Source organism: Psammomys obesus, unplaced genomic scaffold, assembly GCF_907164565.1.
Source record: "Psammomys obesus unplaced genomic scaffold, mPsaObe1.curated_primary_1811, whole genome shotgun sequence".
NCBI lineage: Eukaryota > Metazoa > Chordata > Mammalia > Rodentia > Muridae > Psammomys > Psammomys obesus.
The window spans coordinates 792,316-808,135 of NW_026594311.1; the positions used below are offsets into that span (position 1 = coordinate 792,316).

The following is a 15,820-nucleotide window of genomic DNA, read 5'->3' on the forward strand; positions in this document are numbered from 1 at the left end:
ACACACACACACACACACACACACACACACACACACACACACACACAGTCTGATCCACTTATTTCACTATTTAAATGTCCCTTTTTATTATTAAAAGACAAACAAAGGGCCAGGCTTAGGATAATAGCATCCCGGGATTAGGAAATCCAGGAAGCAATGACTTCTCATTCCAAGCCTGCTCCATGACCATTAACCCTACGTGAAGAGGCTCTGCTGTAAAAAGCATACTTCCACAGTTCCTTCAGAAAAGCTGGGTCTGACTCCAGTTATACAAGCCTAGAACAAAATACCTGGCTAAGTCAAATAAGGTCTTCTGTCCTCCTAGGAAGTATTGCAGGCCTGGGTTAGTGCAAACCTCATTATAAATATATATCTCCCTCAATCAGAAGCAAATAAACCAGCTTCACTATAAAAGTTCATATTCTACATGGAATTGAGATTGACTACACAGTCATGAGGGCTTAAGTTCTAATATGTAAAATCAATGTCAATATTAAGCAAACATTCCTCATGTTTTTGTTTCCTTTGATTCTCAAAAGAAAAAATTAACAGGAGTCTTATAAGGTATAAAAAGCCTCTGTGAGAACTTATTCTTGGGCATGGTAGGTGTTGTGTAACACTTTCCTCCAGGATCAAAACATTCCATCCTGAAGAGAAATTCTTTAAGGAAGGTAAACAACTCAAGTAGCTCCAGGAAGTCACTAAAACTGACCAGATCCACTAGGGTCCTCCCTGCTAGTGGAAACAATAAAAGCTGAAAGTCTCTCAAACAAAGACAAGTTATAAAAAATGACTCTCAACCTAGCTGAGCCATAAAGACAATTATGCGACCATACCAGCTGCCTAAAAGAAATAAAAACCAGCAGAGCTGCTTGCAAGAGCTTTAAATCAACTAGGTCACCTGGAAGGGATACTCTCCAACCTATTGAGCTGCCTGCAGGCTCTCCAGTGTGCTGCAGGTTCCCAGCCTTTGTCACCTGTGCTGGGATGGACTTGGGTGAAGCAGCTGTCTTTGAGCCATTGCTACTCCTGTAAGTAACCACAATACAACTCATTGGCTCACCAAGTGGACTTTGGAGATATCTGTATTTTGGTCTGTCATGGGATCCCTATTTGGAGTAAGCAGATAGATGTGTTGTGTCTTTCCAGAGAAAAAATTTGTCACACAACAATAGAACAGAGGCTATGGATCAGAAGACACAGGGACTTTAGGAGATGTGCAAGAGTAGAAGTCATGTACATAACAAGGAGTCAAAGGCCACTGTACACACTGCCCCAGAGAGCAAGAAAGGCCACGAACTCCATGTGTGCTGTGAATTCGGTGCTCCGCCAGGTTCCCTTCCAGCAACTCAGTGGCAGCAGCTTATGTTATCACCCACTGGCCCCAGGAGTTGCTAGCGACAAGAGCATTCATTAAAAGTGCACTCTGCCTGGAACCCCTGCACAGAGGTAGCCCATGGCAGTTCAGTGTCCAAGGGGGTTCCACAGTAATGGGGACAGGGACTGTTTCTGACAGGAACTGATTGGCCTGCTCTTTAATCACCTTCCCCTGACGGGGGAGCAGCCTTACCAGACCACAGAGAAAGACAATGCAGCCACTCCTGATGAGACCTGATAGACTAGGATCAGAAGGAAGGGGAGGAGGACCTCCCTTTTCAGTGGACTTGGGGAGGGGCAGAGGTGGGGAAGAGGGAGGGAGGGTGGGAGGAGATGTGGGAGGGAGCTACAGGGGGGATACAAAGTGAATAAACTGTAATTAATAAAAATGAAGTTCCCTCTGGACATCAATGCTCTCTTTTTCTCTCTCTCCTTCCCTTTCCGTCTTGCTTGTTCCGTCTCTCAGTCTCTGTGTGTATGTCTCTATCCCTCTCTTACACCCCCATTCCGACATGGTCCTTAGCCCTCCCTCCTCTCCCAGTAAATCTCTTACTCTAGATCGGTCACATAGTGTGACTCTGCGGTGTTCCTTGGCTCCGACAGGTACCTTTCAACACTTTAGCCTAATAATACTCACTCGTCAGATAATGCTGAACCCACAATGTGATAAGTAGGAAAAAAAGCTGGTGTCTATGGACATGTTTTATTAAGCTTTTAAAATTCTGCAAGCACTTACCTGTGTGGCCATGGAGTGGGGAGTGTGGCCGTGGTAGTGTAGGCGATGTGCTAGAGGTTACAATCAAGCTCTTGCGGTTACTTGTCCGACAACTGCAAAACAAAACAAAAACCAGATGTCAGTTGTAAGTGTGTCGAGGGCTTTGAATGGTAGTAGCATGCTTCCCTGGGTTGAACAATACAATGCTTTAAACGTCACTGCTCAGCAACTGCTATGCGAACCACTAAGACTTCATAATTCAATGTGGTCTACCTTTTGCCAGTCCCGACTTATGTCTTGACTTCAATTTCTCCAGTGTTAATTAAGCTTGCTTCCCAAAGAAACCCAAGAGCAGGGGCAACAATCTTGTTCTAAACTGTAAACTCAATTTGGAAATTAGCATGTGTCAAAACACTGCTTTATCGGCTGGTACAAGGCACTCTTCAAGCACATGCAAAGCTCTTAGTTTGAGCATCAGCACAAATAAACAAAGCAAACACACAAAAAGATCCCCCTGTGACTTCACAAATTCAGTGTTTTGTCATTAAAAAATAAAGCTCATCAACACAGTCTGTTAAACTTTTATTTTTACAAATAGTTAATGGATGCATTACTTAACATCCTCATTTTGGAGTTGTTTCAATAAAACTAAATTTCCTTACAGGTTAACAATGAGCTTGTTTTTCCTACGGTCAGAGAAATTTAAATCATGATGAAAAGCCATTTTACATAATATTTGTTACTAAAGAGAATTTACAAATGTATTTTAAAGCCAGCCTATCTTTTATTTAAAGCACTAGAAAGGAAAACCAAACAAAAAGGCATTAAGAACACTGCTGGCCGGCTTGCCATCCACACTCCTTCCCAACCCCTTTCCATGGCTGACCAGATCCTTCTGTGCAGGCTGTTGGCATTTACTTATTAAATGAGTTTGTCTAACTACAAACAAACAAACAAACAAAAAAGACAATAGGGAAGTTTGCCATTGATAGTAATGTATGTTTAATGAATAGACTACCTCTTACATCCTAGGCACTGTTCCAGATACTAGGAAGGTAGTGAGAAATAAGGTCTGTATCTGGAATGACTAGCGCTATGGGGGAGGGGGGGGGGGGGGGAAGAGGAGAGGGAGAGAGGAGAGGAGAGAAGGAAGGAGGGGGAAGGGAGAAAGAGAGAAGAAAAATTGTTGAGGAGGACAGAGAGAAAAAAGAAAAGACTGTGCTGGGAGCAGGGGCAGTTACACACCTAGAGAAGGTTTGACTCCTGAGAGTAGATCTGAACGGAGATCTGAATGACAGAGACACAAGATCCCAGAGAATGATAACGATATGGAGAAAAATATTTGCTATGTTTAAATGCGGCTGGATGTCTCTTTAAAAACCTAATTCACATATTAATTATCCTTAGTCAATCCCCTTTTCCTCATATGCCAACTCTGCCTTTCACTGCACAAACAACAGACACAATAAAAAAGCTCAGCATGGTTGACTACTTCCTTTGCTGTGCAGGAGCTTTTCAGTTCGTGGATTCCTATTTCTTATTTTTGCTTTTGTGGACTGAGCTTTTGCTCTGACACCTAAAATATTTCCACCAGGCAGAAGTAGGAGGATCACAAGTTACAGGCAACCCGGGCTACATCACAAGGCCCTTTCTTAAGCTGGCAAGGTGGGAAAATGGTTAAAAGCACTTTGCTGTCCTAAAGGTTCTGAGTTCAATTCCCACACCTACATCAGGTGACTTATAACTGTCTGTAACTCCAACTCCAAGTGGAATCCAATGCCTTCTTCAGGCCTCTGAAAAAACCCATCCACATGTGGCATTATAGACACATAAAACAAATTTGTGTGAGGGGACTCTTTCTCAAAAATAAGTTAAAGCTAAACCCACAAAATTACTTAAATGTAGCCTCTTAGACCAAAGGAAAGTTACAGTAGGTACAAATCTGGACGACTACAAAAAGAAGCCGTTAGAAACGTGCATAAATATAAACCTCATGCTCCTGTCAGACTACTTTAAAAGAACTTTATTTTTCTTTTTTCCTTATTTATTTACTGAACCACTTTACAGCCTACTCTCAGCCCTCCCCCTCCTCTCCTCCCAGTTCCACCCTCATGAACCTCTCCCATACCCCCTTCTCCTTAGAGCAGAGGAGGTCCCCAAGGGGTACCAACCCATCCTGGCACCTCAAGTTGCAGTGGGACTAAGTGCACCCTCTCCCCCTGGGGCCTGACAATGCAGCCCAGTCAGGGGAAAGGGAGCCAGCGGCAGGCAACAGGGTCAGAGACAGCCCCTGCTCCCACTGTTAGGGACGCACATGGTGAGCAAGCCGCACATCTTGCCTATGTGTCGGGGTGTAGGTCCAGCCGGTGCTCACTCTTTCATTGGTGGTTCCGTCTCTGTGAACCACCAAGGGCCCAGATTAGTTTACTCTGTAGAACTTCTGGTCGTGTCCTTGACCCCTATGGTTCTCTCAATCCTTCATCCCACTCTTCTATAAAACTCCCAGGGCTCCGCCTATTGTTTGGCTGTGAGTCTCTGCATCTGTTTCCATTCAGCTGCTGGATGAAACCTCTCAGTAGACAGTTATGCTAGATTCTTGTCTGAAAGCATAGCAGAGTATCATCAACAGTGACAGGGGCTGACTCTCTCCCATGGAATCTCAAGGTGAGCCAGTCATTGGTTTGTCATTCCCTAAAACTCTGCTCCATCTAAAAGGACATTTTTAAAGGAATTGTTGACTATCTTAGAATTTATAGCATTGAAACTGGAGAGAAGAAACAAAGGTATGCTGTTTCAAAGCTCTTATATTAAATATGACATGGTATGAGGGTAAACTATGACAAAGTACAATTTTATTGTACTATAAATTAATACGACATACTACAAAAAATAAGAGAGCTGACAAGGTGTCTCAGTGGGTGAAAGTGCTTGCTGCAATGCCTGACAGGATAACCTGAGTTCAACCCCTAGGTTTTACAGTGAAAGGAAAGAACTGACTCTTTACAAGTTGTCCTCTGACCTCTACATGTATACTATGACACAAACATGCACGGGCACACACACAATAGTAAATTAATTTAAAAATTTTAAACAAAAAGTTACGTCAACAAAGAAAATAAAATAGGCTCTCAAAAAAAAAAAAATCAGAAAAAGAAGTACAGTTGAGCTGAACAGAAAAGAAATGTAAAACAACAGTAACCCAGACTAAACCAATATTCTCATTAAGTATCAATGTTCTAAATTATTTACTTATTATCAGAACGGATGAAACAAGAGAGCTTAACAATGCTATTTATTTATGATAGAAAAAGTAAACTAAACAAACAAACAACACAAACCCAAAACAAAAATGCAACCACTAATACCTGAATGATAAACCACAGCACACAAACCATTCTATCCAACAGAAGATTACTCAGCCATAACAAGGAGGGAATTGTTAAATCACACAATGAATCTGAAAAACAGTATCACTGCTTCAAGGCTGCTGCAATTGACATTATCTTTGCTTATACTGTTTTCCCCAGAGAGTACCTAAGCTCAGTTCCTTACCTCCTTCAGATCTTTGCTCAATACAATCTTAATGAATTTCTCCCTAAGCCAGTGGTTTTCAACATTCCCAGTGCTGCGACCCTTTAAACAGTTTTCCATGTTGTGATGACCCCAACCATAAAATTATTTCATTGTAACTTCACAATTGTAATTTTAAATTTCATAACTGCTATGAATCATAATGTTCTCTGATGGTCTTAGGCGACCCCATGAAGGGGTCGTTTGACCCAAAGGGGCTGTGAGCTATAGGCACATAACCACTGCCCTAAGCATTTCATTTAAAATTGTACCCTCCCAAACTCTATCCTCCTCTCCTACTAGTTTCTCCACAGTGCTTACCATCATACAACACTATCTCACACGTCCATTTTGGTGTCTGTTTTCCCATTAGACTGAGCTTGAGAGACAGTGACTTTTATGTTTGCTTTGTTTACTGCATGTTGGTAAAGGCCTAAAACAATATAAGGTAGGCTCTCAAACGTTTGCTGAATGAACAGATGAGTATGATTTGCTATAAGAATTAAAATAAAGACAATAATGTTTATATGTTACATGTAAATCAAATTATTTTATGGAAGCTTACTATTATCTAAAAGTGAAAATCCCATGAAAATTACAGGACCAATAACTGATTTGAACTACACTTGCTTCTTTAAACTTTAAAATAAAATATAGAACACTAAAGATCATGTTTCTAGGCCACATGCCTTGTAACAAAGGTACACATAATCTCACTTGGCTAATCTGTAACAGCTACCCGAGAAAGAAGAAAGGTCAGATGCTTTGGTACAGATGCCATGATCAGCTGAGATCCAAAACAAGGAACTGGCTAACTTTTCCCTTTCAATAGGCTTTAGCCACATCCCCAGGATGAGAAGAGGATTGAGAAGAAGGTACGTGGTGTGTGGACAGTCAGGAATACTAAGTCAACTGCAACTAACCTAAAGTTCTCTGAGCTGATGCTCTGCTACTAACTACGAAAATCTAGCCAGTCAGAGAGAGGCCTGGCACTTCATCTTACATGCCTCACTGTGGCCATTTTGATGGACAGTGGCAGCAGGTCCTCAGGCACCCCATGCAGTCCCTGAAACACCATTAAATTATGAAGCAACACAGTGTGGACAGAACACTCTGCTGTGGAATCCTTAAGCACCTCTGGATTTCTAATCCCAGAGGTCTGGTCCCTATTTGAGCACTTGGCTAGTTTCTTTAGGGTCAGGAAAAGACCACTTTTGTTTCATTCAGTGTAAACAAGGTAGAGAACCTGGAGCAATTTCAGGCCAAGCAGTAATAACCAAAATGTCGTCCTTGTTAAGACAATGATACGAAGCTGGGCATGGGCACGGTGGTGCACGCCTTTAATTCCAGCACTCAGGGAGTCAGAGGCAGGCAGATCTCTGTGTACCCTGGTCTATAAAGAGAGTCCAGGGCAGCCAAGGCTACACAAGAGAAACCCTGTGTTGAAAAACAAAACAAAACAAAAAAAGATTGCTAAGGTATGCACATAGCAGAAAATGTGCCACTTCTTGCTGATAAAGGAGGTATTTTATTTAAACATTATAAGTAATTGCCACTGATGCATTGTTTCTCTTACACAGATCATTTCAATATTCTCTCTGCATTCCTCCCTCTCATATTTATCCCACTAGTGACCTCTTTAAATTATGTAACTTCACTCCTCCACTCAAAACCTCCCGAAGGTAGTAGGTGCAATGTGTTAACTAATTGTTCCCTGTATCTATGATGCCTTCTTCTTCAGCAATACACAGCAAAAACTTCTTACTCGTTCCCCCATTTCCCTATGATACCAGGCCTGTTCTCCATTATCTTTACTTTCCAGAAGCACTTATCTTCTGACATATTATACAAGCTAACTAAATTGTTAAAAAGTGCCTATTTCTTCTTCTCTACAATAATCCCCAAGAGATATTCTTGTCACTCTGAAATAGTGCCTCCAGCATGGTCAATGTTTCTAATCTTAAACAAATGAATGCATTTTCATAGCAACAGGTAGGCAGAGTCCTCCTCACTCTGAGCTACCAATCAGAGAATCTAGAGGGAAGTACAAAATTCCTTTTTCCTCCAAGGCTATTGGCAGTGCTCCTTGAATTAAGCCGCCCATTAGGAAGCATTCTTGTCTTAATAAAATCTAATGTTAACTAGCCTCTTTGTCCTCTTTCTGACAGTGGCTAGAAAGATGACCAGCAATTAGGAGTGCTTACTGTTCTTGCAGAGGATGAGAGTTTGGTTCCCAGCACCTCTATCAATTCCATGGAATCTACCATCCAATACTTCCTCTGTAGACATTCTCCTGTGCACTCCCTCCCCAACACACATATGATGACAGGATAAAATTTTTTAAAGATAGAAATTGGTTTGGAAAGGAGGAAGAGAAGTCAGAAAAAAGTTTATACAAAAGGTCACAGAAACATCACATGCATGTGTAATAGTCCTAGTCAGAAACAATCCAAATGTCTATCAACTGATAAATGAATAAAATACTATCTGTCCCAAAAGGAAACAACATCCACATGATTAAACTCTAGAATCATTACCCCAAATGAAAGACGCCAGAATCAAAATACTGCAACAATTACACGTATGTGAAATGTTTGAGTTGAGTGTGTTGGTGCATATGTCCAATCCCAGCACTGCAGAGGTAGAGAGATCTCTTTGGGTTCTATCCCAGCTTGGTCTTCATGGTGCGCTCCAAGCCAGCCAAGACTACATAGTAAGATCCAGTCTCAAAATGAAATGAAATGAGATGAAATAATAATGAAATGAAATAAAATTTCTTTTCCAAGAAAAAGAAATGTTCTATACATAGAGCATGGTAAAAATTGCTTATTTCTCTAAATGTAGTAAAAACTCCAGGTCACTTCTAACTGCTGTGCTATAATATGCAAATTACCTATTAAAAGCTCCCTTTTCAAGCCCGCTAACCCCAAGCAACACCCCCACTTACTCGTGGTACATTCAGTGGACTTATGAATTCTCTCTCCTCCCCTCCCTTCCTTAGTAATTCAATTTGGAAAGGCAGGGAGGTACTCGACAGGAGTGGACAAATATGTTGAGATGGTATCTGCTTAGAGAGCATGGCGTGGGTGTGTCACGAGGTGCTGGGCAACCAATGAGGGAAAGAAAGTCTCTGCACCAACACATGGTCAACATGTACAGAAGATTAGTTGTCAGTTGAAAAAACATAATAATAAATTAAGGAACAATACTGAGGACAACTGGAGTCATGTTGCAGGACATTTGATCCCATTGTCAACCCCAAAACTGTGAACTGTAAAACCCTGTTTCTTGTTTGGTGTGGTTGAGCCCAATCACACACCTTTAATCCAAGAACTTTTTATTGTAAACAGGTGATTATGGTGTGGTTCATGCTGCCCTAGAACACATCTTTAATCCAAGAGCTTTCTGTATGAAGGATTTAACAAAGTTAACCCTAGGTCAAGAAACCACCCAACAGGGATTAAAGAATAGGAGGGGCTTTGAGTTAAGGGTATTCAAGACAGCATGGAGAAGAAAGGGCTTTTAGCTCAAGCTCTGGCTCTATCTAGCTTAGGCTTCAGCTCCTCAGCTCCCTGGCTTTTTGGGCTGTGAACTAGCAAGCCTTTGGCCTTTAGTTTTTTGGCATTTTCCTCCTGGACTGTCAGTTGAGCTGGTGAGCCCTCTGGGATTTTTTCCATCCAGACCTGAGATGAGGAGGAAGGTCAGCTGGGTGTTTTCTCTGCTTCGGTTTTCATGCCAACATCTGGCTCCTGAGTCTTTATTGGTAAGACAGAACAGTTGGGATTTTCATTTTTGTTTGTAACAACAGAGTCAAGGTTCTCATTAGCAAAAACAGGAATAACAAAAACAGAAGTTACAAACAGAGAAAACTAGAAGAACTAGAATTAAAAGCAGAGGTATCAAGTAAGCCAACCGTTTTAAGATATGTATAATACATGCACATATTACCTAAAAACAGTATATGCAAGTATCAGCAACTTCTTTTAATAACATTCCCCACTGACAAGAAATATGCATTCTACAGAAATGCCTAAATAAAAGGGCTTGTAAAAGAAATGTAAAAGATAAGCCATACATGAATATAAGGCTAAAAAAAGCTGTTTTCACAAGAATGACATATATACTATATATCAAAAAGACATAGAAACCAACATGAAGGAACTCCTCTGGCCCAAATGGTATAACTTCAGCACCAGCATATATAAGGATATTAACAGATTATGAGGCTGAAAGATGGTTTAGCAGTTAACAGGATCCAGGTTAGATTACCAGCACCTACATGGCAGTTAACAACTGTTTTTAATGCCAGTTATTGTGCCCTTGATGGGCACAGCACTCAGGTGGTACACAGACAATGCAGGCAACATCCATATATGTAAAAAAAAAAATAAAATTTAAAAATATTTTTAAAAATTACATTACTTAAAGTAGCAATCTATTAGGTTTTGGTGATAAAGTTAAAAAAAAAAAAAAAAATTAACCAAAGGAAAAAAGTTTTTTAAAGTGGAAAAGTATTATTGAGCAATCCAAGTAATGTAATAATATACTTAAAGCCATAAATCATCAATGGACACTAAAAATCAGTGGGCAAAGTTACTATTCTATATATCTATGTGTCTACGTATCTGTCTACGTATGTATGTGTGCGTGTGTCTGTCCGCCTACCTATTTATCTATTATCTATCTTTCACTGATTCTTGCTCTAAAACACAGAGCCTTGAACATACTAAACAAGCCATTCTGCTACTGGGCGACATCGCCAGCTCAATGGGCCGAATTTTGATAAGGATAATTTAAAATGAGGATAGGACCTTACAAGAAAATTCTCACAAAATGTGTGTCAATTAGGAAGAGATTAAAATCACTAGTAAGGTTGTGTGGATACAGGAGTTTGCTCCCCAGCCAAATGGTCTGAATTTTATCTCTAGAACCAGCATGGTAGAAAAAGCCAGAATCAACCTTCCCAAATTGAACTCTGACCTCCACATATGGTATTGTGGCCTGCGTGTTCAACCAAATAAATTTTAAAATGTTTAAAAGTTTTTCTTAAGTTAGCTACGCTGAAAACAAGCAGTCATCACCTTATTCAAATCATCAAGGCTAACTTCATAACAATGGTATAAAAAATGAAGCTTGTGTAACCTGATTAGATGATATTCCTGCATGAATCTAATCCTAATGAAGCATTAGACAAGCTGAATAGATGAATGTTCTTTTTAAATAACTGTGGTGATCCCCCCCCTTCTTGGTTTTTCAAGAGAGAGTCTCTGTGTGTAGCCTTGGCTGTAATAAAGCTCATTCTGTAGGCCAGGCTGGTCTTGAACATGAAGATCTGCCTACCTCTACTGCTAAGTATTGGGATTAAAGGTGTATGGCACCACCATCTGGCCTGGTTGTTGGTTTTCTAAAGTGTCATGGACATAAACACTGAGAAAGCAAAGCTGCTCCAGATAAGAGAATATAGAGATAATAAAATTCTAACACATGATCATGGACCAGACTTTTAACATTGTATGCATTTCTAGGGTACAATGTGTTTTGATATATGAATAAAACTGTGAAATAAAAAGACCTTATATATGCTAGGCAACTGTTCTATCACCAAACTGGGTTAAACCCCCAATCTTACAAATAGCAATGTTACTTTTTTTTTTTTTTTTTTTTTAGGAGGGAGTGTAAGGTCTCATGTAGCCCTGACCTCATACTTACTTATGTAACGGAGGATGATCTTAAAATCCTTTCTGATCTTCTTGTCTTTATCTCCTGAGTTCCAGACCTGTTTTATACAGTGCTGAAAATCCAGTCAGGTCTCCATTCGGCTAGCCAGGGTGGTTTGAATGAGACTGGCTCTTATTAGCTCATATATTTGAATACTTGGTCCCTAATAAGTGAAACTGTTTGGAAAGAACTAGGAGATGTGGCTTTGTTGGAGTAGGTGTCACCAGGGGTGGAGGGAACTTTGAGGTTTCAAAAGTCCAAGCCATTCCCAGTTAACGTTTGCAAGCTCTCTCTCTCTCTCTCTCTCTCTCTCTCTCTCTCTCTCTGTTACCCTGCTTGTGGATCTGATATGAGATTTCAGCTACCACTGCAGTGCCATGTCTGCCTATCTGCTGCCATGTCCCTCACCATGATGGTCATGGACCCTAACACTATAAACTGTGAGCCTTCAAGTAAATGCTTTCTTTTTTAAGTTGCCTTGGTCATAGTGCTTTGTCATAGCAGAAGAAAAGTAACTAAGACACTAGCTAAGTACTCTATTGACAGACTTGCCTCAATATTTAGTTTTCAAAGCATTTATTTTATTTTAATTAGTTCCTTGAGGAACCTCATTTTTCCTCTTTTAAAAAATAAAAAGTGTCTTATTTGTCTTCTTTTTTTGAACAGGCAGTTGTGAACCACCATGTGAATAGTTGGAATCAAACCCAGGTCCTCTGGAAGTCAGTGCTCTTAACTGCTAAACCATCTCTCTAACACAAAACCAATGTTTTCCAAAATAGCTGATTTAACTGAACATTCATACCAACAGTACATATCAGTGGTTCTCTTTGCTCTACATTATTTTTCATCTTTCATTTGTTGTCCCCTTAAGGTCTTGATTTAATAAGGACTTAAGAAAATAGGTTCTAGATAGCAGGTATGAAAATATAGTATCAATTTTAGAAAACAAAGCTATGTTTCTGGAAGATGCATTGAAATACCAACTTATTCACAAAAATCCATTGTTAACAATTGTGCTGATCAGGCCATAAAGCATAAAGCCTCTAACTCAGAGCTGCATTTTGGAGCTACAATTAAATGAGATTGCCTTTGCAGTTGAGAAAGCAACTACTGAAATGATTGGAAAAAACCTTTTTCCTGAATGAAAAAAGATTATCAGTTAATTTTTAAAATTCACTTTATTGTTAGGTAAGAACAATGCATCAAAAATAAAAGCAAAAATTACAGAATAAGACTTAACTATTTACTGGAAGTGTTCAAGATAATAAACAAGGAGCTAAGCTCAGAGCAACAGATTTTATAAATGTGAGAAGGACAAGGAGAACAAATAGCACTAGGGAAGAGGACGGAATGCCTCCAGAATAATGAGGTATAACTTCTAAACCCACTCTGTGCTCAAGAGCTGTCCTCTGTATCCTCAGCCTCTTTCTCATTATCTTGACCGTCTCTAGCTGATCACCCCCAACATTTATAACCATCATCCAGGGTCCCCTACTCAGCAGCCATCTTCACGGCAGGAAGATGCTGTCCTGCTCCTCTACAACTTAGCACTTTTCATCACTATTACCTGTTCATCCTTTTTAAATTTTATTTAGATTTTATACATATGAGTGTTTTGGCTGTAAGTATGTACCATCTATGTGCCTTTTACCTCTGGAGGTCAGAGAGGCATTAAACTCCTAGGGAATGTATTTACTGATGGTTGTGAGCCACCATGTGGGTGTTGGGAACTGAACCCATGCTCTCTTGGAAGAACAGCAAGTGTTCCTAATGACTGAGCCACCTCTCCATCCTCCTTGTTAGTTCTTTTCCAGCTTTTTTCACTTTTGGTTTATCTGACTCAGCATCTCTTCCTTTTTAAAGATTTATTTATTTATTTATTTTATGTATATGGGTACTCTATCTACATGTACACCTGCAAGCCAGAAGAGGGCACCAAATCACACTATAGATGGTTGTGAGCCACCACATGGTTGTCGGAAATTGAACTCAGGACCTCTGGAAGAGCAGACATTGCTCTTAACCTCTGAGCCATTTCTCCAGCCCATGAGTCAGCTCTTCCTCCTCTTCTTTAAAAAGCTCATGATCTTATTTTATTGTCTTCATAACAAAATCACTGTAGAACTGGATTGCTTGGCCCTTTCTCTTCTTATCACCACCCAGTTCAAAATGCTTGTGTCTCTTAATAGACAGCATTCTCTTGGATCTGCAGTTGGGCTCAAAACACTTAAGTCTCAGCACAGTCTTCTTTGTAGTTTTAGTCTTTTTGCGGAAAATAGGCTTAGTCTGCCCCCCATAGCCACTCTGTTTCCTGTCATAATGCCACTTCCCCTCCCCTGTGAAAACAAAGAATCCTTGCCCTTCTTGAACTCTGTCACTTTGTGGGGTTAGTGCTTGCCACATTTCTTGTGGGTCTTATGAATGTTCAACATGTTCACAGGAGCGATACTGGCTCAGAAAGAAAATCTAAGTCAACTTCTCTTTTAAAACATAATTTTTATTTAAACTTTAGACTATGTGTATTGGTGTGAGGGTTTCAGATCCTCTGGAACTGGAGTTACAGACAGTTGTGAGCTGCCATATGTGTGCTGGGAATTGAACCCAGGTCCTCTGGAAGAGCAGCCAGTGCTTTTCACCCCTAAGCCATCTCTCCAGCCCCTACGTCATATACTTTCAACTCTTCAGACTTGGAAGATCACCGCTAAGAAATTCAGCTGTCTTGGCCCTTCATGTGCTTCCCAGTAAATACTGATGTTTGGAGGGCACACTATCTGAGCATAAACAGGGGATGACTGTGCAGGGCAATTGCACATCCTGTTGGAACAGTCCCGTTTAGAACCACAGACCAAGTCAAATGGAGAGCCAGGCATCTCCTCTGTCAATCATTTTCTTAACTGACTCCTCAGTAAATGCAATGTCTAAACTCTGTCCAGCAACCATTCTTTCATTATCTCCTGGGTTACCAGCCTGGGTATTTTTCATTAACATATTAGATAAAGACACAGTAATGACAATTCTGCCATTCAAGAAAATTGCTATATATCATACTTCTTCAATTCAAGAATGTTAGGGGTCTGAGAAGATAGACAAGAGTTCATGAAGTGAGGATGTATCACCTTGAGATGTTACTAGCCAGTGTCTTTGATAATAAGGTTTCTCACAAAGCTAACAATGTAAGATTGGACCCCGACTCTCCTCCCAGGCACTATATGAAATGCCTGGTTGGTGCAGGTAAGTCAGCAATGCAGATACCATTCAGTCTTTTAATCTTTACAGTCTCTCAAATTTCTTATTTGACAAGTGCGAGATGAGAGCTCATCGTGGTTTTTATTTGCATTCTGTAATAGAGATGAAGAACATTTTAAAAAATACTTTTAATATAGCTACTGACCAATTTGTTTGTTTTGTGTTTTTTTTTTTTTTTTTTAAAGATCTACTCAGCTGGGCATGGCACACGCCTGTAATGCTAACACTCCCCAGAGGCAGGCAGATCTCTGAGTTCAAAGACAGCCTGGTCTACAAAGCCAGTCCGGGACAGCCAAGGCTCCAGAAAGAAATAGTCTTAAAAACAAAAACAAACAACCAAAAACATCTACTCAGTTTACTTAATCAGGTTAGTTAATACATTTATCCATAATGGCGATTAAACTTTGGGCAAGCATTTTATCTTTGGGGCTACATGCCCAATTCTCCTTTACCAACTTAAAAAAAAAAATTAAAGAAAAAAATAGGGCTGCTTTACTGTTATTGGGTAGTTTAGAGTTCCTTATGTATATACAGATACATATATGTATTTCCAATTAAGATTTTAAATTTTATATGTATGGGTGTGTATCATATGCATGGCTGATTCCAAAGGACAGAAGAAGGTACTGGATCCCCTGAGTTACAAAGAGTTCTGAGCTGCCACACCGGTGCTAGGAATTGAACTGAGGCCCTCTGAAAAAGAAGCCAGTGTTCTTAAATCTGAGCCATCTCTCCAGTTCTTCTTGTATATTTTTTATATTACTCTATTACTTATTACATAACTTCTTTTGTAATTCAAACTGGATTGTTTCATGAGCTTAATAGAGGCTTTCTCATTTAACACAATCCTTATATATTTTTGTTATACCAGATATTTGTGCTGCAAATATGTAGAACAACAGCTTAAATGTAAGTTAAGGTTACGAGTCAGGTGGCAGTATTTATGAACTTACTAACTTAAACGTATATCCTGAGATATATGTGTGTATATACATACATATCACCATAGGAAGTATACATCATTCAGGAACTAATTCTTGAATGCATTACGTTAGGGTGTGAAAGGGTCTAAGCTTGCGTTACACATAGTCTGTATTGCATGTTCCTTATTGTATTTTAAATATATATGTGCAAAGGCACATATTGTCACACACACACACACACACACACACACACACACACACACACACACAC

At 39.9% G+C, this 15,820-nt stretch overlaps 1 protein-coding gene and 1 pseudogene across 6 annotated transcripts in view; both read right to left on the reverse strand.

Annotated features, from left to right (window-relative positions):
* The window catches only part of Mast2 (microtubule associated serine/threonine kinase 2), a 161,096-nt gene that overhangs the window by 46,600 nt on the left and 98,676 nt on the right, over nucleotides 1-15,820 (reverse strand). For all 6 annotated transcript variants that reach the window (XM_055618483.1, XM_055618482.1, XM_055618481.1 and 3 more), the window contains exon 5: nucleotides 2,114-2,205. In XM_055618483.1, the coding sequence (XP_055474458.1) occupies nucleotides 2,114-2,205 (92 nt within the window). The remainder of the gene's footprint in view (nucleotides 1-2,113; nucleotides 2,206-15,820) is intronic.
* LOC129685069 (60S ribosomal protein L36a-like) lies at nucleotides 13,469-13,812 on the reverse strand (annotated as a pseudogene).